At 38.9% G+C, this 27,655-nt stretch overlaps 1 protein-coding gene across 2 annotated transcripts in view; it reads left to right on the forward strand.

Moving 5' to 3' along the window:
* Positions 1-20,333: 20,333 nt before the first annotated feature.
* The window catches only part of Tps1 (Trehalose-6-phosphate synthase 1), a 48,343-nt gene continuing 41,021 nt past the window's right edge, over positions 20,334-27,655 (forward strand). Inside the window, exons 1-2 of one of the 2 annotated variants that reach the window (XM_067767387.1) lie at positions 20,334-20,477; positions 20,920-21,114. In XM_067767387.1, coding sequence (XP_067623488.1) covers positions 20,981-21,114 — 134 coding nt within the window. In that variant the 5' untranslated portion in view covers positions 20,334-20,477; positions 20,920-20,980. Of the gene's footprint in view, positions 20,638-20,919; positions 21,115-27,655 lie in introns of both variants that reach the window. The other variant, XM_067767386.1, reaches the window with a different exon arrangement.

The following is a 27,655-nucleotide window of genomic DNA, read 5'->3' on the forward strand; positions in this document are numbered from 1 at the left end:
ATGGTTTGGTAGGCGGAGCTCGCCTAAACCAAGAGAGTAATATTTCTAAATCCTTGACCTCTTTAGTAGGAAAATCATCCTGCGAATGCATGCTAGGCAGTTTGTTTGTCCCTCTCCAACATATGCTCTGCGTACAACGCGACCAATCCAAACTGATTAGGATTCTGTTGCTGCAAAAGATGCGGCAAACCCGCCGACCTCACCACCCATGAGATTCATACCTTGCCTTTTGAAGTTTAGAAAAACTTTCTTTAACTATTTCAAGGAGTTAATATTATTACGACTTATCAACTTAACTTCATTGCACCTGTTAAATTGAAGAGTGGTGTCGGTTTATTTAGTTCGTCCCGTATCAATATGACAGTTTCATTAAGCAGCTTCCCTCTTTCAGATTTCCAAGCATCGATACACATCTGCTCATAGGAATTCCTGCGATCGATAAGCGCCAAAATCAGGAGCTGTTCTCTATCTTCCTTTAGCTTATAAATTACTTCGTGACTGCATCAGCCCTTGCTGAGGTAAGGCCACCGTTACTTCGCAAGGGGGTCCAGTGGGAGAAAGGCGAATGCACACGCGTAAGGCGTTCAATAACACACCGATGGCAAATTTCCTTGGGTTAAGTCCGGAGCAACCGTCATACTACGAACCAGCAAGATACACCTATTCGGTCTGATGCAGTAGATGTACGTATATTCTTGGACCAGTTTTGGGCTTAATACCTTCATACATATTTTAGATTTTTTCCACTTCAAATCAATATAATGCTATATTTACACTGCACCAAATGCGTCATACAAATTGCATTTCCGAAATGACTCATTTCATTACATTCATTTACGTCAATGCATTTTCTTGCAATGGACTGCAATCCTGGCAGTCGTGCCTTGCAGGGAAGGTTGGGCGAAATGCGAATGAGGCCCTTCAAATGACTCATTTGGAAATACGCATTTGAGGTCAGTGTAAGTTAAGTTTAAGAAAGACATGTCCGTCCGTCCGTCCGTCCGTCCCTTAACACGATAACTTGAGTAAATTTTGAGGTATCTTGATGAAATTTGGTATGTAGGTTCCTGAGCGCTCATCTCAGATCTCTATTTAAAATGAACGATATCGGACTATAACCACGCCCACTTTTTCGATATCGAAAATTTCGAAAAACCGAAAAAGTGCAATAATTCATTACAGAAGACAGATAAAGCGATGAAATTTGGTAGGTGACTTGAACTTATGACGCAGAATTGAAAATTAGTAAAATTTTGGACAATGGGCGTGGCACCGCCCACTTTTAAAAGAAGGTAATTTAAAATTTTTGCAAGCTGTAATTTGGCAGTCGTTGAAGATATCATGATGAAATTTGGCAGGAACGTTACTCCTATTACTATATGTACGCTTAATAAAAATTAGCAAAATCGGAGAAAGACCACGCCCACTTTGAAAAAAAAGATTTTTTTAAATTAAAATTTTAACAAAAAATGTAATATCTTTACAAATTATGTCAACATTCGACTCCAGTAATGACAACAAAATACAAAAATAAAAGACGGTCGTCCGTCTGTCCTTCCGCATGGCCGTTAACACGATAACTACAGCCAAAATCGACATATCTTTACTGAACTTCGTTCACGTACTTATCTGAGCGCACTTTATCTTGGTATAAAAAATGAACGAAATCCGACTATGACCACGCCCACTTTTTCGATATTGAAAATTACGAAAAATGAAAAAAATGCCATAATTCTATACCAAATAAGAAAAAAGGGATGAAACATGGTAATTGGATTGGTTTATTGACGCGAAATATAACTTTGGAAAAAACTTTGTAAAATGGTTGTGACACCTACCATATTAAGTAGAAGAAAATGAAAAAGTTCTGCAGGGCGAAATAAAAAACCCTTAAAATCTTGGCAGGTATTACATATATAAATAAATTAGCGGTATCCAACAGATGATGTTCTGGGTCACCCTGCATATACAACTACCACCACTCCCTTTTAAAACTGTCATTAATACCTTTAATTTGATACCCATATCGTACAAACACATTCTACATTCACCCCTGGTCCACCTTTATGGCGATATCTCGATAAGGCGTCCATCTATAGAACTTAGGCCCACGCCCTTTTAAAACACTCATTAACACCTTTCATTTGATACCCATATCGTACAAACATATTCTAGAGTCACCGCTGGTCCACCTTTATGGCGATATCTCCAAAAGGCGACCACCTATAGAACGAAGGCCCACTCCCTTATAAAAATACTCATTAACACCTTTAATTTGATACCCATATCGTACAAACAAAGTCTAGAGATACCCCTGATCCACCTTTATTGCGATACCTCGAAAAGGTGTCCACCTATAGAACTGAGGCCCACTCCCTTTTAAAATACTCATTAACACCTTTCGTTTGATACCCATATTGTACAAACGTATTCTGGAGTCACCCCTGGTCCACCTTTATGGCGATATCTGGAAAAGGCGACCACCTATATAACTACCACCACTCCCTTTTAAAGCCCTCATTAATACCTTTAATTTGATACCCATCTCGTACAAACACATTCTAGAGTCACCCCTGGCCCACCTTTATGGCGATATTTCGAAACGGCGTCCACCTATAGAACTAAGGCCCACTCCCTTTTAAAATACTCATTAACACCTTTCGTTTGATACCCATATTGTACAAATGCATTCTAGAGTCACCCCTGGTCCACCTTTATGGCGATATCTCGAAAAAGCGACCACCTATACAACTACCACCACTCCCTTTTAAAACCCTAATTAATACTTTTAATTTGATACCCATATCGTACAAACAAATTCTAGGGTCACTCCTGGTCCACCTTTAAATTACTCATTAGCACCTTTCTTTTTGATACCAATATTGTACAAATAAATTCTAGGGTCACCCCTGGTCCACCTTTATGGAGATATCTCGAAACGGCGTCCACCTATGGAACTAAGGATTACTCCCTTTTAAAATACTCATTAACACCTTTCATTTGATACCCATATCGTACAAACAAATTCTAGAGTCAACCCTGATCCACCTTTATGGCGATATCCCTAAATGTCGTCCACCTATAGAACTATGGCCCACTCCCTCATAAAATACTCTTTAATGCCTTTCATTTGATACACATGTCATACAAACACATTCCAGGGTTTCCCTCTGTTCATTTTCCTACATGGTTATTTTCCCTTATGTTGTCACCATAGCTCTCAACTGAGTATGTAATGTTCGGTTACACCCGAACTTAACCTTCCTTACTTGTTTTTTTATTTTATTTTCAAGTTCTTAGTCTTTGTTTAATTGCCTATTATTTCTCATTCTATTTAGTTCCTTTAGTGACTCATTATTACAAGTACTCTTTCTTGACAATTTGTTACAATCTAAGTCCTCAATACATAATCCTTCCAAAGACCTTACTCGACTCTGCGCCACGTATGCTTGTCCCTTCTCGAGCTCCAAATTATTTTGATGTCACTTCTACGGGACTGTATGTAATATTTGTTCAAAATATGAACCAAATCGAACATCATAGATCGCTTTCCATTCTTGTATGTATTATGTGTTTCAAATATGACCCAAAGCGGACCACAAATACGATTTTTGTAAATATCTCGATCCTTGCGCTTCCTAGCGTCGATTTTTTTCATAGGTCGCTTTCTATTCTTGTATGTACTATGTGTTCCAAATATGAGCCAAATCTGACCACAAATACGATTTTTGTGAATATCTCGATCTTTGCGCCACCTAGCGACGATTTTTCTTATTATTGCATTGTCATCGGGTTCTAAACTATGTTCCAAGTTTCAAGCTTGTAGCTTATCGGGAAGTTACTTAAATTTCAATTACAAAATTCGTGCCAGCCAGCCAACCAACAAGCCTGTCAAGTCATGCTAAATAAAACCGTTTGAAAATAGAGCTCGTTGAAAGCGCCCAGTAAGTTTATTATTATAACTCTGGAAGTATTTATACAAGAACATTGATATTCAGTAAAGAGTTATATGAGATCAATCCCTAACACCACTAAGAAAATAAGAGGTGAGTAAGAAGGGGCGTGGCACCTCCCATACCAATGGACAAATTCATACTGCATATCTCTGGATTTAGTGAAAATTGGTATGTTGTTGTTGTTGTTGTAGCGATAAGGTTACTTCCCGAAGGCTTTGGGGAGTGTTATCGATGTGATAGTCCTTTGCCGGATACAAATCCGGTACGCTCCGGTAACACAGCGCCATAAGGTACTAGCCCGACCATCTCAGGAACGATTTATATGTCCACATTAAACCTTCAGGCCATCCCTCCCTCCCCACCCCCAAGTTCCATGAGGAGCTTGGGGTCGCCAGAGCCTCGTCTGTTAGTGAAATGGGATTCGCCGCTCGAAGGTGCAGTTGAAAATTGGGTTTGGAGAAGCTATATATTGTGCTGGCAACCTGAAAAGGTGCGCTACACAGCCCCTAGAATCCGGTATTTTAGTCGCCTCTTACGACAGGCATACCTACCGCGGGTATATTCTGACCCCCTAAGCCGCTGGGGTACTCTATTTGCAATATCTGCTTCCTGTGTTCGCTTCCGTATCGCCTCTCTAGAACGCCTATCAAAGTTTCGTAGTTGTTCCGCTCTGTAGGATTTCAGCAGCAGATCCTTTCAGTGCCACGAATAGTGCAGCAACTTTATCTTCAGCATTCCAGTTGTTCACTGTTGCGGACTGTTGCAAACTGGAGCTTAAATACCTGGAAAGGAACAGAGTCGTCAAAAGATGGAGTTTTTAACTTCGTATTGCTTGCTGAAACAACTGGGCGATTTAGTTGCAGCTCCTGTATACGACCTTTTAAAGCATCTACTTCAGCCTCGATTTTGTTCTCAAACTTCATTATTTTTTCGTCATTACGGGCTTCCAGTTGTGCAGAGATCTGCGATGATACCTGTGCTGAAATTTGTCTCGACATTCCGGATATACGTGCCTCACGTGCTTCAATCCTGGATGCTATTTGTGACGACATTTCTGATGTACGTGTCTCCTGTGATTCCTTCTTGGATGATGGCATCCATATGTCTTCTGTTCTTCCAGTTGAGTTTCCATCTTGATGTTACTGTCGACGTTTTTGTATATATTGCAGCTAATATCATGTTCAAGTCTGTGCTCGTAACTGTCTGCGATGTTTCATTTTTCTCTTAAATTTTTGTCGTTGTCTCGTCCCCATCAGCATGAAAGACATACCCGTCCACATTAATTCCTTCCGACTCCATTACCTCTCGTAGCCGTGCTTGAAGTTCGATCTTATTGCCGGTTATATTCAATCCACGGTACTCCAACTCCTTTCTCAGTGCTTTCGCCATGTCCAAGCTCTATTCAAAATATTCGGAATTTATTCAACAATTCCTCTTCTGACACCAATTGTAACGAATCTTGGGAAATTCCGCTTATTTGCAACCTTCTGCTAACATTCGAATCGCTAAACTTTTGAATAAGTCACTCTAATATTTAGTATTGCAAACTGGGCTTTATTTATAACTTTGAGAGTAGTATTTCACAATTATACGTCACAACCAATAGCGTGTTTAAATCAAAACTACTCCCTAACTACTCAGCTTGCGCTGCATTTATACCCTCCGTCGCTTCATTCGCATATTTCTACTAAAGTATAGACGTTTCGCCTTCTGCTCTATCTCCTGCTTGGTAATTTAGGTACATATATGCGTGTGCATTTGTGAGAACCAACTTCTACATGTGTTTGTGAGTATCTCTTAGTTGCCTTTTATGTATGTGTTTTTTTTTTTTTTTTTTTGTTTTACGAGGAGGAAGCATCGAAAGCCTCATAGTCAGTGTGGGACTTTAACCGCACTAAACCTCCTACCGTCTGAGTACCATTTACCCCCCGGTACTACCGTCAAGTATTCCGTCGGGAGGTAGGTTGAGCACTAAGCTCTACGTCTGTCGGGGTCACGTTGCTGTACTTAGATAGTGCCGCGGTATGGTTAACGCTGGGACTGACACGCCCTGCTTACTACCTGAATGTGTTTGACGCATACCACTTCTACGAATATTTGCAAGCCTACCTTAAACACTGTGCATATAGTGCTTGTGGCATGCTGGTGCGTTCGACTACTTGTATTGTAGGGTTTTGTTTTTTACATATGTATATATGTGTAAATAAATTATATATGTATAAATAGAAATTTTTTTTTTTTTTTTTGAATTTTTTATTTTTTTCCACAATACGTAACGGGGCTTTCCTCGTACTTCCACCGGTTGGAGAGGTCTTCTCTCCAATCCGAGTATAAACTCTGATTACATGTGAGACGTTTACCCTCATACTCGTTGTTTCTACGGTTGGAGAGGCCTTGTCTCTAATCCGTAGGTTTGTCGTTGCGTGTATGTTGACTGCTTTTGGTCGCACGGTTGAAGAGGCCATGTCTCCAATCCGTGCTTTATTCCTTCACCTGGGGCAGTATTCGAACGGTTGAAGAGGCCTTGTCTCCAATCCGTCGCCTGGTTTGCTATTACATTTACCTACATATATTACGGTATTTTCTTATTTTATCATTCTCACGACGCTAATTGTACGGAGGCCTTGCATTCAATACGTGCTCAGCTCCATCCCCTCCACCTTAGCAATTTGTTATCCACCCACACAACTCGACTGTTCAATGTTCGCTGCTGCGCCGTAGCCTTTCAAGACTTCGTAGACACTTCATTATTTCCGCTATTACATCGCACGCCGCTGACCATTTTACCTTGCTTTGTAGCATGCATCCAACAATTGTTTCAGGAGTGTAATCCTCTCCAAATATTCTGCACAGTTTGCATCTCGAGCTATAGAACCTAGGACACTCGAAAAATACATGGTAAACATCTTCTACTGTATCGCCGCCGCAGTGATCGCATATGTTGTTAGGCTCGTGATTGAATCGGTGCAAATATTCCTTAAAGCATCCGTGACCACTCAGAAACTGTGTGAGGTAGAAATCCACCTCGCCGTGCTTTCTAGATATCCATATATTAATATCTGGGATACATCGGTGTGTCCAACGACCATTTGTTGAGGCATTCCACCTGAGCTGCCAGTTCTGCACGCTTCGCTCTCGTGCTCCGTTACTTGAGCTTTGATCCCGATAAATCGTCGCTGCTTCTTTTGCTAATATGTCTATAGGACACATTCCTGCGATGATTAGTGCTGCGTCGTCAGAGACAGTTTTAAAGGCGCTACAGACGCGTAGTGCACACAGGCGGTAAGTCGACTTTACCCCGCGGAAGTATGATTTATACTCCGTGGCCTGATGCCAAACAGGAGCCCTGTAAAGTATTTGGCTTTTTACAACGCCAACCAGAAGTTGACGCCGTCGTTGCTTTGGTCCTCTTGCATTTATCATTATCCTAGATAATGCTGCTACGGTTTTTGCTACCTTTCCATTGGCATGCTCTAAGTGGGATTTGAATGACAACCTCCTGTCTATCACAACCCCCAAGTATTTTATTGCAGGCAGCGTGTCGATGTCATAGCGGCCGATTCTTATAGTGACCTGCTCCACCCTTTTCCTACTTGATATGAGTACAGCCTCTGTTTTTTGTTCCGCCAGCTGCAGTCCATTTTTCGTAAGCCACGATTGAACCATCGCTATGCTTGTATTAGATTTGGCACATATTTCGCCTAGGTGCTTGGCGGTGATTACCAATGCGATATCGTCCGCGAAGCCGATAATTTTCACTCCATTGGGTACCTTGAGTCGAAATACTCCGTCATACATAATATTCCAAAGCAGTGGACCGAGCAAGGAGCCTTGAGGAACACCGCCTGTGACGTGAAGCTTTTCTACTCCAGCAGCCGTTTCATATTCCAGCACTCTACCTTCAAAGTAGCTGCGTATGATCCTACGCAGGTAAAGGGATATGCCTATCTGCTCCAGCGTGTCTAGAATTTTTGCCCAATTGGCAGTGTTGAAGGCATTTTTTACATCTAAAGTAACGATGAGTCAATATTCCTTAGAGCCTTCGAGCCATCGGGTGCCACATATGGCTTCTTGGGCCACTTCCTTCGCCATGTTCACACCTTGGATGGTGGATCTTCCTTTCCTAAACCCAAACTGGTTATCGGAAATACCACCCACATCTTCAATTTCTTTTTCGAGTCGATTATAGAGGACTCGCTCAAGAACCTTACCGGCGGAGTCGAGCAGGCAAATGGGCCTGTAGCTAGATGGTTCCGCCGTATTTTTACCAAACTTTGGCAGCAGGACAAGCTTTTGTCGTTTCCATATTGTAGGAAATGTCCCCTCAGCCAAGCATGCATTAAATAGTTCCGCAAATGTTGGCGTGTTATAAGTGAGAGCTAGTTTGAGTGCTCTGTTTGGTACCCCGTCTGGGCCAGGAGACTTGCGGTCTTGCAGTCTATTCACCGCTTGAAGGACCTCGACGACGGTAACCTCGTCAAATGAGTATAGTACGGCGCCTGATGTGGGAGACACTAGCTCCCTTTGCGTGGGAAATAAAGTATCTACCACGTTTCTGAGAAAAGAGGGGCATGTTGGCATCGCCTCTCCTTTGTGTTTCAATTTCTTAAAAACCAATTTATAAGCTGTGCCCCAAGGGTCATTCTCGACGTCATCGCAAAGCTTGAGAAAGCATTCGCGCTTACTATCTTTTATTGCTCTCTTAAGTGCGAGTCGCGCTCTTTTGTAGGTAGCTCTGCACTCTAGAAATTCCGGTCTCCCTCTGGCTCGTTGATAGCGCCTCCTAGCCTGAATACACTCTCTCCTTAGGGAGTGTATGCGCTCGTTCCACCAAAATGTGGAACAATGTTGTTTGCGCTTGGTCTTTCTAGCCATTGACGCATCGCATGCTGCTCTAATATCCGCCATTAATTTATTCGCCATGTCGTTAGCACTTCCTCTATGTTCGACTGTTGTCAACATTAGCTTGAATATGTCGGGGTCGAAAGTATTGATATTCCAACCTCTGTTTTTTAGGGGTGGCTGTATAGTGGGCCGCCCTCCCCCCTCGAGGTTGATGTCCACCACAATCGCTGAGTGATCGCTTTGGGTATAGCAATCACTGATTTTCCACTCAGCCAACCTGTAGAGATTGGCGCTGACAAACGTTATGTCGATTACGGAGCCGAACCCATTTCTTAAGAAGGTGTTTTGCCCACCCACGTTAAGGAGCGCTACATCAAGGCATGCAAATTCTTCGAGCAGAGCCCTCCCTTTGGGAGATGTTCTCTGTGAGCCCCACTCTATAGCCCATGCATTAAAGTCTCCCGCGATGACGAAACGCTCCCGCAACGTCGCATCCATGGCTATTTTCCCGACGATTTCTTCGAACGCGTCCAGCGGCGTACTAGGTGGTATATAGCAACTGTAAACGTAAATGCCATCAATCTTACCGCATACGAATCCTCGTTCCTTAATTCCGCATATAAGGGATTATGTCTGCAGGACCAAATAGCAGTCTTGCTCAATTCGTCTTGTATCCAATTCGCAGTCTTCGCTCTGTAGGGCTCACTAAGAAGTGCTAAGTCAATCTTCAACTCCAAAACTGTTTGTGCCAGAAGGTCCTGGGCTGCTTCACAATTGTTAAGATTAAGTTGCAATAATCTCATAAAGGTCTTTGTTTCTGGACCGCTTCTTTATATACTGGGCACTTATAGCCACCAGTGTGATGGTCTGTGCAGCTGAGCCCTCTTCTAGCGCACAATAAGCACTTAAGCGCGTTAGTGCATGATTTCGCCGCGTATGTGTATGTGTATAAATGATGATTTGTGTGTTCATGTACACCAGTGTGGCTCGCTTTCTGTTTTCTGTTGTTGCGATTATCTACTAACAGCCCAGTGATGTCAACATTCGCCACATTATCTTTAGGGTTGGTATTTTTGGATGCGCCTGTAGGAACCGGAAAAAAACATTTCTGCTAAATTTTTATATTAATTAATGATAAAATCACTATGGCAGTTGCTTCCTCAGGTACTGCGGATACCCTTAGTGTGGTGGACGTACAGCTCACTACGCACTTAAATTACCACTGTCTGCAAACATCTCATACACCGATGTGCAACATACGCAAACCGTCAGGCCAAAGTGAGTGTTAGGGATGAGTTCACCATGACTCATAAACAGTCGCTGCAAGTTTTAAGGCCGAATTAATGGTGACTTATAACCATAAAGCCATAACCAGATAAAACAGCTGATCGAACCAACCTTATGGAAATCAATGTAATCGATTAATGGTGCCATACCATAACGCTAACTCGATTACATTGATTTCTTTAAGGTAGGTTCGATCAGCTGTTTTATCTGGTTATGGCTTTATGGTTATAAGTCACCATTAATTCGCCCTTTAGACCGAACACTTATGGATTTGAGGTGTAATGATCATCCCAAGGGTGGTGCTTTCCTCTTACTTGCTGGAACAACTGCAGATGAAGTAAATGCGTAGTTTTTCGTTTTCGCGAAGGCTTTACGTACAAAAATTTGCTCTCTTTAGAAATATGAGAGCGCATTTTGGCGGAAACACTTTAGCAGCAGCTTTTGCTAAACAACTTCTTGAAATTGATTATGGCAATATTGCTATTTCTTTAATGTCATATTTGATTTCTTTACCTTCTAGTTTTTGCGAAATTATGACATCACCTGAAGCTTTAATAGCTAGTGTTTTTTTCCAAATATTGAATCTATGTTTACAAACTATAACTGGCTTCGGAAAAGGCCATTTTTGGCACCTTAAAATGAGGACGTTAATATCATTAGGACCGAGAGAACTTATCGCTCTATTAATACAGTCGTGGAAGAATTCCAAGCTGTGGATATCCAGTTTCTTAACTCCTTTGAGCTATCAGGAATTCCTCCTCATCGATTGATCCTTAAAAAAGGGCCCATAATATTTATGCTTCGGTATTTGAATTTTCCGCGCTTATGTAGTAGGACAAGGCTTTTCATCACAAAACTTTTACGAATGTCATTGAAGCAATTAATTTTATCGGAAAATTTCGAAAACAAAAAAGCTTAAAACCAAGTATTTAATTGATATCGATAGATATGCCTTTCAATTTTAAGTGCCTTCAATTTCCTATCCCTATCAATGAAGCTCAAGGACGGTCATTAGCTGGGATTCAAGGGATTGATAAGCGCAGTACAAGCCTTTATAGCTTCAGTGTTACCGCAACCCAACTGTCAACCTCACCTACGCGAGGAAACTCCTGTTACAAATACAAATGTATCATAAAAAATCAGTCAATAGCTGTATCAGAAGTCGATCTTACCAACTCATGTTTCATCCATGGCCAATTACGCGTAGCCTGCATATTTTTATAGAAACGGGGGGTAAAACCCATGGGCATAACCTAGTTCTTAATAGGTTAGGTTAGGTTAAGAGGGCGTGCGTGGGTGATACCCACATTTCCACTCGGAGACATTTTTGTTCATTGTGAGTGCCCTCAGTAAGTACAGCGTGGCGGAAAATTCTTTTAGCCCCATTACCTGCTAGCGGTCCTCAACTAACCACTTGCTTTCCCAGATGAACACAAGAAGAAGCGAGACGTCCACCTTCCCAACCTCTGCCAGGCTGTCGAAGAAGCGTGAGCCCAGAAATCTGAGCCTTCTTCTTTGAAGCGCCGGACATCGGCAGAGAAAGTGGTAGATCGACTCCTCTTCCTCCTCATCCTGACAGCTTCTGCAGAGGGAGCCTGTTGGTATTCGCCACCGTCGGAGCATTGGTGCGATAGCACAATGACCTGTGATAACACCCGTAAGTACCCTCACCGCAGATTTGTTCAGTTTGAGAAGGAAGCTGGTGCCTTTCCCATCCAAGCATGGGCATAAGGACCTTGAGACTTCGCAGTCAACCCTATTGGTCCATAGCAAGTCCGTTGCCTGTTCTCATATTCGTCGATTCTCCCTAGAAGACAACTCAGCGGCGGTCGGAAGGAGCTGTCCACCTTACTTATGTCTAAGTCGGAGCCTTTCCTAGCCATCTCATCCGCGAGTTCATTCCCTTCAATGCCGCTGTGCCCAGGGACTCAGCAAAAGGAGGCATTGAGATGACTTATAGAAGCCAGAGAGGCTCTACATCTCCGTAAGATGTCCGATTTTATCATGTTGGACTCTAATGCCCTTAAGGCGGCTTGTCTGTCAACAAAGATTGTTACGTCGGTGTTGGAGACCGCGCTATATTGGAGCAGCTTTGCCGCTCTGTCTATGGTATAGACCTCTGCTTGGAATACACTGCATGCGTCAGGAAGTCGGAATGATTGGCTTAGCTAAAGATGTGTCGAGTACATCCCAGCTCCAGTTGCCTTTTCCATTTTCGAGCCGTCAGTGTACATTGTGTTGCCCCTGCCGTTGTCTAGGCCTACTTCCCATTCCTCCCTTGAAGGATGTCGTATGTTCTGAACCTGGAAGTGCAAAACCCCTGTGATGTGGTCTGTTTTGGAAGTTAGGTCGGTTATTATTCCATTTAATTGCCCCTTCGTCATATCGTCCAGAGTCGTCGCGTGTCCGTGCTTAGCTGTTTTCGACATGTTGGATTCTCTTAGGCGTAGAGCTCCTCTAGCGGCTAATCTCTGCACGAAGACTTGTAGAGGCGTTAAGTGAAAGATTACATTTAGCGCTTCCTGAGGTGCGCTGCTCACGGCGCCTGACATTCCCAGGCATGTCAGTCTTTGTACCTTCCCGATCCTCTGTTGATTACTCTTTTTGTCTAGCGCCTTCCACAAGAGTAAAGCTCCATATGTTAGTATCGGTCGAATGACTGTGCTGTATATGCCATGAATGACATGTGGTGACAGTCTCCAGTTCCGCCAAAAAGCCCTTTTGCAGGCGCAGTATGCTGCCAGAGCTTTCTTTGATCTCATCTTAATGTTGCTTCTCCAGCTTAACTTGGCATCGAGTATAATTCCAAAATATTTCGCTTCCGAAGATAGGTTTAACGTTGTGCCGTTTAGCCTCGGTAAGTTAAAGGCGGGTATCTTTGTCTTTTTCGTGAACAGGACAACTTCGGATTTTGTTGGGTTTACCCCCAGCCCATTTTTCCCTTCCCATCACGAACTGCCGCAAAGTCGCGTTGACAACTCTACTCCTAAGCATTGAATCGATCCATGCAACTATAGAGCTTTGGGTTCCATATCGTGTAAGAGCCTTGCAGATGGCCTCCGTCCGCACGTTATTGAAAGCGCCCTCAATGTCGAGGAAAGCTGCCAAGGTGTATTCCTTGCAGCTTAGTGAGTTCTCGATAGTACTGACTGCCTCATGAAGGGCACTTTCAACTGGTTTGCCTTTTTGGTATGCATGCTGAGCTGCATCTATCTGCCAGAGATTGGCATTGTTTCTAATATGTAGATCGACAAGTCTCTCCAGTGTTTTAAGGATAATGGAGGAGAGGCTTATTGGTCTATAGTATTTGGCTTCAGAGTGGTTAAGTTTTCCTTCTTTGGGAATGAAAACCACCCGTAAATTTCTCCAGGCTTTAGGTATATAACCATCTTGTAGGCATCTTGAGAAGATGCCGTGTAGATGTGGTATCAGTTCGTCACAAGCGGCTTGTAACATAGCCGGTATCACACCAAACGGTCCCGCCGATTTGTAGGGTTCGAATGATTTTATAGCCCATGATACTTTATCCCGGTCAACGATGTCCGTGACGTCGGTTTCCGTAGGATATGCGCGGTTTTCTGGCATCGTCGTGCCTGTCGTATCCGTGCATCCCGGAAATTGTGTCTCCATCAAGACCTCTAGAGTTTCCTGACTGGAGACGGTCCATGAGCCATCAGACTTTCCTATGCTACTAGGGGCTGAACTAGATCCTGATAATATTTTGCGAAGTTTTGATGCCTCATTTGTCGTCGCCAAGTTCTTACAGTATTGTTGCCATGATATCCTTTATGCATTCTTAATGCAGCGTAGTTCTAGGTCTTACCCGTGGTCTAGTAAGGGGACAACAGAGTTCAAAAGTGCTTGTCAATATCGTTATCAGTCGGTTTACCGCTCTGTCTATATTGTCTGGCTTCATTTCCGTGGATGCCAGTTTGTGATATACTACTTGAGAATATTTGTTCCAGGGTGTTTTTCTTGGATTTCTATATGGCCGGGGAACTTCCACTTCAAGATCGATGTTGAAGAGTATCCTACTGTGGTCCGAGAAGGAGCATATATCTGACACTCTCCAGTCATCGATTCTTACAGTGGGAGAGTCTGTGGCCAGGATGATATCTATGACTTCCTCTCTAATTCTATTCCTAAACGTTAGCTGGTTGCCTTTGTTGCATACAATTGGGTTAGTAGTAAGTAAGTAATCAAAAATGGACTCACCTCTTGCGTTTGTCTCACTGCACCCCCATAGCTCATGAGGTCCGTTGGCGTCGCAGCCAATGACAAGGCCGGTTCTATTTGTGAAGTTTGCGGACAGGTGTCGGTGGTGGCGTGTCCCCCTCGTACGGAAAGTATGCGGACGATAGCAGCAGCTTGTGCCCCTGTTTTTGTTCGCATACTACAGTGACGAGGTCTCCGTTGCAGTGCTGTGCAGAGATAAATAGATTAATATTTTTCTTAGCTACAATGCATGCTTTAATTTTATCCTCTTGTGGTGCAAGCAGACGGTAGCCGTCTAGTCCGCAAACCCTGCCCCTAACCAGCCAGGGTTCTTGGCCTGTCAACAGGCACAAAGACCTGCCCAAACCTAACGACCCCGTTGAGCCTCTTTATGGCTTGCAGCGATGTTTGATCGATTGCGATCAGTAAGTCGCTGTTCACCCTTGTTTTGGAAGGGGTCATCGAGACCACCTGCCACTGATCTGCCTTCAGCTTTGTATTCTTCTTGCCCAGTAGTTTCAGTATGGACTCCGTTGCCATTCCTCCAGCATCCATACTGAGACCACCGGACGAAGCGGTAAACTGGAGCGAGGGATCACCTCCAACTGTGCTCCCGGCTAAAGAGCGCCCAAGCCGTGGACTGTCTTCGTTAAGGAATCCACAGATCTCTTGTTGCCGCCCTTCTGCCAGCCCCCGCCGTCGAAGGATATATCATCGCTTTCAGCCTCGAGCATCCTCTCCATTAGCTTGTCTTCTACAAGCAGCCACCTTTTCGGCGTTATATTCAGGTCAGGGTTGATTGTAGACCTGAGGGGCAGTCGAAGGTAGTGTGGGGTTTCCGCTTTTTCGACTCCTTTTCTGGTTCCTCATCGGATCTGATCCTCTTCCTGCCTTATGCGCTCATCAATCCGGACAAGGACGCTTGGTTAGCGTCCTTGCCCTGATCGTCTGATGCTTTCTGGCCCTCAGCTTTAGCAGCGTTAGTTGCCTTGAACATTGCTACTATAGCTCTTAATAAATATGACGAAAAAAAATATAAAATAAAATCCGAATAGAGTAATTACGCCAATGATTAGATATCGCAAAGTGCCGGAACATATGCTATATTTTGCTATTTAAATAAACTAAATCCATAAATCAAAAATCACAAAACCGCTAATTGATTAAATTCCCCAAAAAGAAAAAAAAAACATGTATTCAACAAAATTTAATATTAAATGACCCAATTGTTTAAAAATTAGTAGTTAAATCATTAAAGCATGATCTTTCTACGTAACATATGTGTAAGTACACTCAGAGAAAAAATCGTTCTAAAACGAACGAAACAAGTTCGAAATTAAGAACATTCATGGACAAAAGTCTGTTAAGTACGTTTTTCTTAACTCGTGACCGAGATGGGCTTGTTTTAAGAACAGTTTTTCCAAGCACACCGTTCGTATTTTATGACCAGTTTGGTATTGAAGAGTGAACCTTCTGTGCTCATTTTAAGCACTATTTGTGCTTAAAGTAAGATTTATCGTTCTCACGCTTCGAGAACGACTTGTGGTCGATTTAACAGTTTTCGGTCTCAGTTCAAGAAAGGCTTGTGCTTGATCATTGATGGGAGGGGAATGTATTTTTTTCAATAGGTACCAATTTATTTTTTATTAATAATAATTTTTGTCATAAATAAAAAAAATTTATAATAAAATTTTTTTTATTAAAGCCCAAAATTTTACGAAAAAATGCATAATAAGCATTTTTTTCTATGTTTCTCTTATTGAGAAATGATTTTATTTGAAGATGTAATCTGCATATATACTTAAAACATTTCATATCAACTTTGAGAATTATCTGTGCATAAGTGAATGGAAAAATAATTGAACGAAAAATAAAAGTTAAAAAAATCTTATATATAAAAAGTAAGGCTAAAATACACATTTTAGTTTGTAGCCGGTGTTTGAAGAGATGCGCCGGTCGATTTTGTTCAAACTTTCACATAAGTTGCGTATACCTCACGCGGTGGTTTGCACATAGGTTTGGTTGCGATCGACGCTCGGGGTCTTGAGATATAGGCCAAAACGGCCCGTGAACACCTAGGCAGTGTTTTTACATTATGTGTATCAAATTGAAGCTGTTGATGTGTGTTTTAGTACAGAGTAAGTTTTACACCGCTCGGTGACTAGGGTCTCGAGATATAGGCCAAAACATGGACCTGGATACCCCTAGAATGTGTGTGTAATATGGATATCAAATGAAAGCTGTTGCTGAGAGCTTTAAAGTCATTTTTATTGTGATATTCGGTTTAGTCGCATCAACCTGGCAAAACTGATAAATATTCATGCGAAGCCGAAATAAAGGCATGAAATCATAATACCCACATACCTTTTTACATACGTCCTATTCGATTTGCCTGAAATTTGGTATATAAATTCACCTGGCAATAAGGGATGAAGATAAGAGAAACGAGTGAAGGAGACTGAGAAAGAGAGAGAATGAGACGAAGATGGAGATATATAAAGCGAAAAAGACGGAGGGAGGAGTGAATAAAAAGATTAGGAAAAAGTGTAGAGGGGTAGGGCAGAGTTAGACGGAAAAAGCTTATTAAAGTGTATGCAGATAGACCAAATTTAGGGCAGAATAACGTCTGTCGGGTCTGCTAGTTGTTTTAAAAAATTTTAGATTTTGACGGTGATCGAACTCGCGCCACGCGATCGCAAGCACAACATCCATAACCGTTGGGCCACTACGACTGCTTGATAGCTTGTGCTAAATGTTGTATTTAACATTTTAGTGCACACGAATTGTACCGTTTCTTTTTTCTTTAACTTAATTTAAGAACATTGTTCTCAATTTAAGAACATTGTTCTCAATTATTAGAACATTTGTTAATATTTTAAGACCAGCCGTTCTCTTTTCAAGAAAATGGTGTCAGTTCAAGCACAAGGTTGTTGTTCAAAGCAGGGGCTGAAACTGTTATTCCTTTTATAATATAATTCCTTGCAAAACTATTAATTTTGAACTTTAAATATATTTGGATCAAGATAAAAATTATTTTCGGATTTTTATTTTTTCAGTCCGATAGAACTAGAAACTCGGACTTTTAAAAATAAAAGTCCCGAAATAAAAGTTAAATCCGGACTTTTATTATTTAAGGAGATAAAAGTCCCGCTTGATAACTAAGAAACGGCTTATGCGAAATAAAAAAAAAATTGTTTAATTAAAAAATAATAGTCCGGATTTAACTTTTATTTCCGGACTTTTATTTTTATAAGTCCGAGTTTAACTAGTTCTATCGGACTGAAAAAATAAAAAAGAGATTTTACTTTTATATGTGGACTTTTATGGAAAAAGTTCGAAAAATAAAAAGGATGCATGATTCGACATGATATTGCTATAGGGACACCTGGGAACTCAAACATTTTCACCTAGGACAATTTTTTGACTAGGACTTTTTCGACTCCGAAAAAAAAATTATTATTTTCCGTCCCTGGTTTTAAGAACTGGTCGTTCGAACATTAAAAGCTTGAATTGAGTCCGATAGTGCTGGATTTTAGAACGGCTTTTTTCTCTGAGTGTATTTGATGCATACGTATGTATATATGGTTACGGTTATCATTTATAAGTTTATAAAACGCTCTTATGTAGTCAACTCTGAAACACTGAATCTACTAGAAGTGATTTTTCATTGCTTTAGCTTTTTGATAGTGTCAGGCATTGAAATCGTGCACTAAAAGGTAACTGATAAGCGACGTCCCTCCCATACATACATACAAAAACGGCAAATTTTGTCCGCCAAAACCCTCAAGGAAAACCCCGCAAGTCCACATAAACTTCTCACCGTGAACACTAATAACAAATGTTTATGGTATTTTATTGTTTATAAAAAAAATAGCGCATTTGTATGAGTTTATATTTGAGTTTCTTTTGTTTTTGTTTTGATATTTTGTTTTGGACATTATTCTTGTCTGTCAGTGTCATTTCAGCTGATTTTAAGCTGAAATTGTCTTCGGTTATGCGAATCTATTTACTCGGTAAAAAATTTGATAACGACGCTTAGGGTCGACAAACAAATACAACGATATGAAATGCATTTTGAGATTGCAGTGGGTGATTTGCAAACAAATAGAAAATAGTTAAGGAGAGTTCTAACGAACTGGGCAGCATATACCTAGTAGTGAGTTTTTGTAGGTCAAAACTACTTGATATTGAAGCGGACTCAAATTTGTGACCCGTAGATTTTATATTGGCTGGCCGTAGCCTTATCCGATATCGCTATCACAATAATCAATCACCATAATCACCATCTAAAAGTGAGAGGAAAAGCGTGGGTCCAAGCGCGGTGCTGTAAAGTGCCGAAGATTATGTGTAGCTCTAACAATGTTACACTAAAAAAGTTGTTTCCACCATTAAAAATAGAGGACTTTAGACTCGCGACGGGTATTCTGACTGAACACTGGTGTCACATGCCTTTAAATTAGGCTTGGTCAGTGATAGCAGATGTAGGAAGTGCGGGTTGGAGGAGCAAACTATCGAGTATATTTTGTGCTCGTGCCCTGCACTTGCCAGGCTAAGACGCCAGCTTTCAGGAGTGATATAGCAGTCACATCTAGAAGCAGTAAGTGGCATAGAAAGCTTCTAGTTTTGCCAAAAGGACGGAGTTATTTTATAACATAGGTCTTGGTTTTTGATAAGATTTTTCAGATTGGTTGTTAAACAACCAAGTCTGTCTGACTGTGCACAAACTAGTCCCTCAATTTTTGAGATATCTTCATGAAATTCGGTGAACAGTGACATATACAATATATGGTATGTTACAATATAACCGATACAACCGATTGTTAAAAGCTTAAAATTTTACAAGATACTTACATGGAAGGTATTGTTGTCTGAAAAAATTGTCAAGATCAACAATCGTGTATACATATTGTGGCGAATGTTGACATCACTAGGGTAGATAGTAATCACGCAACAACAAAAACATGAAGCAGCCACTCTTATGTATAAGGCAACGAAGAGGTACCTCACACACAGATGTAGTCATCAGCCGAAGTTGTTGCTCACACATACACAAGCATATATGTAGCTCAATTACCAAGCAGTAGATACAACAGTTCTAGAAGGCGAAATGTCTAGACTTTAGTAGAAACATGCAAATAAGGCAACGGAGAGCGTAAAAACAGTGCAAGCTGAGTAGTCAGTATTCAGTTTTGATTTAAGCACGCTATTTGTTGTGAAGTATAAGTGTTATTGTGAAGTAGTCTAATAAAGACCATTTTGCATTATTAAATATAGGAGTTATTTATACAACAGTTTAGCGATTCGAACGTTAGCAGAGGGTTCAAATAAGCGAAATTTCTCTAAATTCGTTACAGTATATATAATAAAAATCCCATACGACTGATTGTTCAGATTTTATAAATTTTTGCTCACCTTCATTCATGATAGGTATAAAGTCCCGTCCTTATTTGTTTTCTTTTTTCCTTTCTTTCCTTTCCTTGTGTTTCCTTTTTCTTGCTTTCCTTTCCCTTCCTTTCCTTACCTTCCCCCTCCCTTTTCCCCTGATTTCGCTCATACCAACTTTATCACATACATTGTTCTCACATTACACTACGGTGTAGTGACTACACTCACCATATAATAGCACTGCTGGGTATATATAGAAAGTATACACACATACGAATACGCACGTATATCTAAAGTTTACATACTGCAATTCCACCTAAACACACCTAATAGTGTTTATAAAGAAACTCATAGTTGCATTGTACGGTTGGACATAATCCATAGGGCACACAATGCCTTTGCTGATTAATTTAATTTGATTGCGATCGTGAACAAAATATATACATATATTTTTAAAATCAAAACAACATAAATACCCAAAAACAAAATAAAAATTTTGATACAGCAACTAATACTACATAGATAATTATATTGCAAATGTCGCACCTTATCTACAAAATAGAAACCGCCGATTATAGAAAAGTCGAGCCACTTGGAGTCAAGTCAACTTAAATCACATCATAAATCGTATAGCATCGCATTGAGACGTGACGACGACGACGAGACGAATCTAGTAAAAATAAAAAAACAAAAAGTTATCATCGTTTCAAAGTCGACTATAGATCATGGTTTACAAGTCCTATCCTGAACAACATTTTGTTCAGTTCGTTGTTGGACTTCCTACAGATCGTAACGTCCATTGATTAGAAATATTATATAAGTACTTACTATAAAATAGTATAACTGTAACATTTTGGAAACGGCCAATTGTAAAAGAAGGCATTCCCGTTACAATTCACCCATTACTTAGTAATAGATATAACAACACCATAAAATAAATTCAAATGGGGTTTGTGAAAACTTAAACAAAATGTTTAATTAAAAAAAAAGCAAGTTAAAACATATATAGCACACAAAATATATAAATATATCATGATTTTTGGTATACATTTTGAAAAAAAAAAAATTAAATGTGCTTAAATAAAAAATTAAAAGTTGAGTGTTAGAACTTTAAATGGTTTAAAAAATATAATTTTTAATTTTTCTCTCGTTGTTGTGGCTCCTTTTCTTATTTTCGTATTAATAACGCACATTTTGTTGAAAAATATTTATACAATTTGTGTGCTTATAGTCCAATATTAAATTTTTTGGAATATACAACGAACGGTAACAACAACAACAACATCAACAAAATGGTGGATACGGAAATTGTTATAACGAATGCATTGGAACCGGTTACAAAGGCGAGTTTAATTGTGGTCTCTAATCGTTTGCCATTTGTTTTGAGTCGTAATGTGAAAACTGGAAAACTGGAACGTAGAGCCAGGTAAGTTTAAAGAAAAAAACAACAGATTAGTGAGGTGAAGATATCAAAAGTAAATCTGACCATTTTGTGTATAGCTTTTGATAGTGGGCTTAATTCAATGCCTAATCGACATCTTTTTATAAGTTTTTGAAAGTTTGAGTTATTTTTGTGTAATTTACTAACTTCTTAAGTTTTGAAAAGTGTGAATCGGCGCTTTTTTGTGAAGAAAGCAAATGCAGAATACAAAAGGGTGACATAAAGTCAAATGCCTTAACGTCAATTGATCTTATGACCACTTCAAATTTGCACAAGACCAACTGACGTTATGATGTACGATCATAAAGTCAACTCATATTTTCTGAAGCGCACCATACGTCAACTATTTTGTTTCGTACTGACTAGTTTTAAATTGTTAACAGCAGGTGAATTTACAGTTAATTTTTATTACTTCCGCTTTATTCTTATTCAGTCGAATGAAAAAGCATTTAGTTAGTGCAGACCGGTAAAAGTAGTGCAAATCATTTGAGTGGAGAATGTAGTTTAGATATAACGAGATTATCCTCATTTTCGTACTTAACTCCTAATCGTTAATTAAATAACTAGATATCCCATATAAATTTTTCCCCTCGACAATCGGTAATTTTGAACAAATTTTAGAGATGCGGATTTTTTCATTGAAAAAGTTCCACCTCTAGAATGTAAACTCTAATTGAAAGCACAAAATAAAGGAGAAACATAAAAATTTTACAGAAAATAATCTAGTTCCCAGGAATGGAACATATGTAAACGAGCAGATTATCTATTGACGATTTTTTGTAGATTAAGGTTTGTGTAAATGTGATCTAAAAGTTGTCAGATCTATGCGAAAAGATGCATAAATTGGTTTCAATGAAATGATATGCGGTAATTGTTTTTCTATATAAGAGTATTCTCGTTTCATTTCACTAAAAAACCTAGTCCAGCAAGTACTTTCTTGATTACGAAGATCTTATTCAACAAAGACATTTAGATTTCTAACCTGGAAGCAAGCTGCTTTTCCTGTATTCTGGTTCCATTTCAGTAAAAGTTCGGGTAGTATTTATTTGAGATAAGGGAAAATATTTCAACCAAACACACCTTATTCATTTTATAGGGCTTTTCTGTTTTTATGCTGGTCTCGATACAGTAAAAATATGGTTACGGCCTTTTTCCCGAAATGATAATAACGTTGAACTGAAATTTACTAAGCAGCCAAAGTCAATTGACCTTAAGTGGTCATGAAGCCAATTGACCTTATTTCTGTTGATCTTACAACACCCCATCGCAGAATACAAACGGACAAGCCAGGAAACGATGTAATCCTCAAAAATCCTAGAATATTCTGCAAGAGGCATTTCCGGGGCATTTAATCTCTCGTTTTGGTGTTTTGGACTAGCCCGCTAACTTTCCCGATTTAATCGTGTATAACTTCCTTCTGTGGGAGTTTTTTGAAGTTAAGGAAGCCCCTCAACAGCAAGCATGAAATGCTTGAAGGCTTTTAGGTGAATATTCATCAGGAATGCAATAACGTGTTAGCCGAAGGAAAGTTTTTCATTAAAAAAAAAATAAATAATCCAGCAAGCGAACATCGTGTGGGCACTAATTTTCAAAACCCTGTCTTACATTAGACCTAAAGCAAATAGCAAAATGAACTGCCGCTTATGACCTCCAAATTTGCAATACCTTTACGGCATGTATCTACATTTTCACGCCCGTAGCCAGGCTTAAGCTGCAGTTACCCACCGACGTGTGTAACGTACGTATACGTATGCCGTACGTACACACATTTGAACGAAATTTATGCCCGTAGTGGCAACGAAGACAATTTTGCCATTGACCTGTTTGAATGCATGCTTATGGAAACATCAACTTTTTCTATTTTAATTTTTGATGTTGTAAAAGGCTGGAATTAATATTAATAAGTATAAATAGATTACATATTTATAATTTGATTAATTAGGTGTTTTTGCATAAAAACAGCAAACGGTCAAAAATTAGGGGGCAAAAGTTCACTAGGCAACTCTATCTAGTGAGAGAACGATCACCTGACACGTTCTTTCGGAAAAAATCAAAATTGTTTTGATTTCTACGTTCCGGGCTACGTACGTACGTTATTTGAACGTCGGTGAGTTTTCGTTTAGATTGCACATTCATAAGATAGGTCGTGTCAGCTGACACGTTTTTTGTATGTACGTTCGTGGGTAACTGCAGCTTTAGTATGAAAAATGAACGTAGCCCCTTGATTTCCTTTCTTAGTTTTTGAAAATATGTCAGCTTTATAAACATATTAGCTAAATAAGTAAGATTTTGCACACTTATCAATTTCTTTAAACGAAATTCAACTACATTAATACTCTTTGAATGTGGACGTGGCATCCATCAGTGAGTAAATTCTGTTATTTTCGAAGTCCATAACAGTACATTTCTGAATATATTTTATTTAAAACTGGTAGAGATACTACTATTGCTATGAACCATATTCATATCAAAAACTAATACGCTTACAACCCCTCATATGAGAATACGTTATATCATCGACGCCGCGGTAAAAGCCGTCTTACTCCATTTTTCAATCAAAACGATTTTTTGATACGAATGGATCGAGGGACCATTTCTACACATGGTTGTAAAAGAAAAGTGTTTGTGTTATGTACACAATCTCTTAAAATTACCAAAAAACAAGTAAAGGTGTCTAAGTTCGGGTGAAACCGAACACTATGTACTCAGCGTGAACTTTAATTGTACATTTCATTTCAGATAAATTACTTTTCTACATAACACGTGACACCGCCCGTTTAAAAAGAAAATGTCTCCCCATTTCCTCATAAAATTAAACTTAAAAAGTGAAATATCATTGATTCAAAACTATTTTTTGCTAAGTTATAGCTTATTATTCCAGTCTACGACCCTTTTAAATTTGTTTTATATCTAAGTTTCCGTGGTGTTTAACCGATCCCGTCCATTTTTACCAGAAATATTTTCTACTATAGGGAAAATTTGTGTACACAATTTCATAACGATATATTAATTTTTCTTCGAGTTATGGCTCCCGAAACATAGAAAATTCTTAGTCATAAAAGGGGCGGTGCCACACCCATTTTCAAAAATGTTAGTGTTTTCCAATTTAATGTTATAATTCAATTTATAAAGTAAAATTCTATTGACGACCCTTTTAAAAATCTTTTATATTTATTTATTTACGATCATTTTAAAAATATTTTATATAAAAATTGGCGGTGCCACGCCCATAAACCCACTTGGGAAATGAAATTGATATAAATCTTTTTTTGCCAAGATATAGCTTATTTTATTCGTCCACGATTTAAAAATCTTTTATATAACAGTGGGCATGGTCCTTTACCGATTTCGTTAAGGGCAACCTCTCTGCCGAATTTTGTTACGATAGGTTTAATGATTTTTGATTTATGATTAATAATATTTGTAAAATTGATTTTAACACAAGTGGGCGGTGCCACACCCATACAAAATTGTTTTTTTCAAATTTTTATCGAGAGTGTCAATATGGACTCAAATTTCAACATTCTAGGTGTATTATTTACTAAATAATCAGGTTCTTTGTGTTTTCCAAAATTTTATATATATATAAAGTGGGCGTGGTTATCATCCGATTTCGCTCATTTTCAATACCAATCTATTCTGGGTCCAGATAAGCTAGTGTACCAAATTTGGTGAAGATATCTCAATATTTACTCAAGGTATCGTGCTAACGGACGGACGGATGGACGGACATGGCTCAATCAAATTTTTTTTTCGATACTGATGATTTTGATATATGGAAGTCTATATCTATCCTTTATACCTGTACAACCAACCGTTATCCAATCAAGGTTAATATACTCTGTGTGCAAAGCACAAAGCACTTTGTGTGAGGATGCAAAGCTTCACGTTTTTTGTGGTCTGCATGTAAAAACTATGACTACGAATCACCTATTTCAAAAGTATATGACGTAAACGTAACTACTTGATGAAATTTGATGAATTTTGAAGCTTCTATCCGTAAAAAAAGGGCAAAAATGACAGTTTATATGGGGTATATAATATATATACCACAGATCTCTATGATTTTTTCACACAACAATATATACTATATACGTAAGCAATTATTGAAATTTGAAGCTTCTAGCTGTTAAAATGGGGTAGAAGCTGCGAAAAGTTTCTTATCTGAACAATCGGTTGTATGAGATATATACTATGTATACCACCGATCTCAATAATTTTTTTACACAACAATATATGCTATATACGTAAGCATTTGGTGAAATTTGAAGTTTCTAGCTGTTAAAATGGTGTTGAAATTGCAAAAAAAAATATATATATCCTATATATATATACTATATATACTAGACTAGGTCGAAAAAAAAGTTGCTAATGTCCGCCCCTAAATTTGAAGATTATGTTGAGATGGTTTCGGAAAAAAATTTTTTAATTTTTTTTGATCCTTCGAAATACAGCCAAAAAGTATTTTTCGTTGTAACTTGGTTATTTGACGTCCGATTTTTAAAATTGATATGTCATTATATTGGCCTTGAGAAGCTTCACATTTCCATTTAATGTCCTTTTAAGCTATGAAGTCGTTTTCACATGATTAGGTCAGCTAATAAAATTTTACCCCCCCCCCCCCCCCTTAATGTATGTTTTTTTCCTTACCAAACGAAAGTACTTGAAAATTCAAGAAAATGTTGCTTTGAAACCATATTACTAAAATAATAAACAAAGAAGTTATAGCACTTTCAATATTTATTGCAACTGTTATTTTACCTGATTCTTATTATAATTAGACCTGAAACTCATGATATTTTTGGAGGAAAAATTGCAGGGTTTGCATTGCCAAATATCATGAATAGGGGAAGTCAAAGTAAATAAGTGAGTCAAACCTGTTGTTTCGTATTTATAACAATACCACTATGCGACAAAATCAACTTTTTTTCTGGGTATTGGACAAACCCACTTTTTCGTAGAGATTGAGGCTTAAGTAAACAAAGTACTATCTCCGTTTTTCGAACTTAGCCTCCAAAAATAGATATCGGCTTACGAAGTTGGAAGTTCGAAATTCTACTTTTCGAAATTTTATTTTATTTTTTTGTTAACGCGTTCAGCAAATTGAACAAGTAAAAATGTGGGCGTGGTCCGCCTGTTTCCCTTATAAGAAGGGCTGGATTCCTTTTTTGATAAATTTAGTATAACAGCTCTTATACGAGGTGAAAAGTCAGACTCTGACTTCTGAATACAGTCAGACTCTGATTTCTATATATATCTATTTTTTGGAGGCTAAGTTCGAAAAACGGAGATAGTACTTTGTTTACTTAAGCCTCAATCTCTACGAAAAAGTGGGTTTGTCCAATACCCAGAAAAAAAGTTGATTTTGTCGCATAGTGGTATTATTATAAATACGAAACAACAGGTTTGACTCACTTATTTACTTTGACTTCCCCTATTCATGATATTTGGCATATGTTTATTAACTTTTCAATGCAAACCCTGCAATTTTTCCTCCAAAAATATCATGAGTTTCAGGTCTAATTATAATAAGAATCAGGTAAAATAACAGTTGCAATAAATATTGAAAGTGCTATAACTTCTTTGTTTATTATTTTAGTAATATAGTTTCAAAGCAACATTTTCTTGAAATTTCAAGTACTTTCGTTTGGTAAGGAAAAAAAGCATACATTAGGGGGGTAAAATTTTGTTAGCTGACCTAATCATGTGAAAACGGTTTCATAGCTTAAAAGTACATTAAACGGAAATGTGAAGCTTCTCAAGGCCAAAATAATGACATATCAATTTTAAAAATCGGACGTCAAATAACCAAGTTACAACGAATATACCTTTTTGCCTGTATTTCGAAGGATCAACAAAAATTAAAAAAAAAATTTCTGAAACCCTCTCAACATAATCTTCAAATTTAGGGGCGGACATTAGCAACTTTTTTTTTTGTATGGGGACCAACCCAGTCTAATATTTACCATCATATTATAACAAATTTTTTTGCAAATCCTCTTATTTGCAACCTTTTGCTAAGTTGGAATCACTAAACTGTTGATTAAATAACTCCAATATTTAATAATGCAAAATGGCGTTTATTAAAGTACTTCACAATAAATAACTCTAAAATTGCCCGACAGATAGCGTGATTAATTGAAGCTGATTATAGCCCTCTATCTGTCGCTGCCTTTTATACTCTTTGATTTCCTCGTTCGCATCTTCTAGGCGCTTCCATTTCCAGAATCTACTAGTTGGCCATCAGCTATCAAATTTCTCAGCTGTAACTACAATTGCACGATTTTATAGCTTCTGTCATTGCATACTTTCGGGAGTATCTCAAATATATGCATGTGGTTGTGCGTTGCTTCTCAGCTGCGTGTACGTACATATGTGTAGACATAATGATTGATTCGTTTATGTAGATACATAATGATTGATTTACGGATGTGCATACAAGGCGCTGCTTAGCATCAGATTAGAGATGGCAGTACCCCTTAGTGTTGCTAATATTCGTAACACTGCCCTCCACCTAAGTCTGATC

This window comes from Eurosta solidaginis, chromosome 2, assembly GCF_040869045.1.
Source record: "Eurosta solidaginis isolate ZX-2024a chromosome 2, ASM4086904v1, whole genome shotgun sequence".
NCBI classification, from domain to species: Eukaryota; Metazoa; Arthropoda; class Insecta; order Diptera; family Tephritidae; genus Eurosta; species Eurosta solidaginis.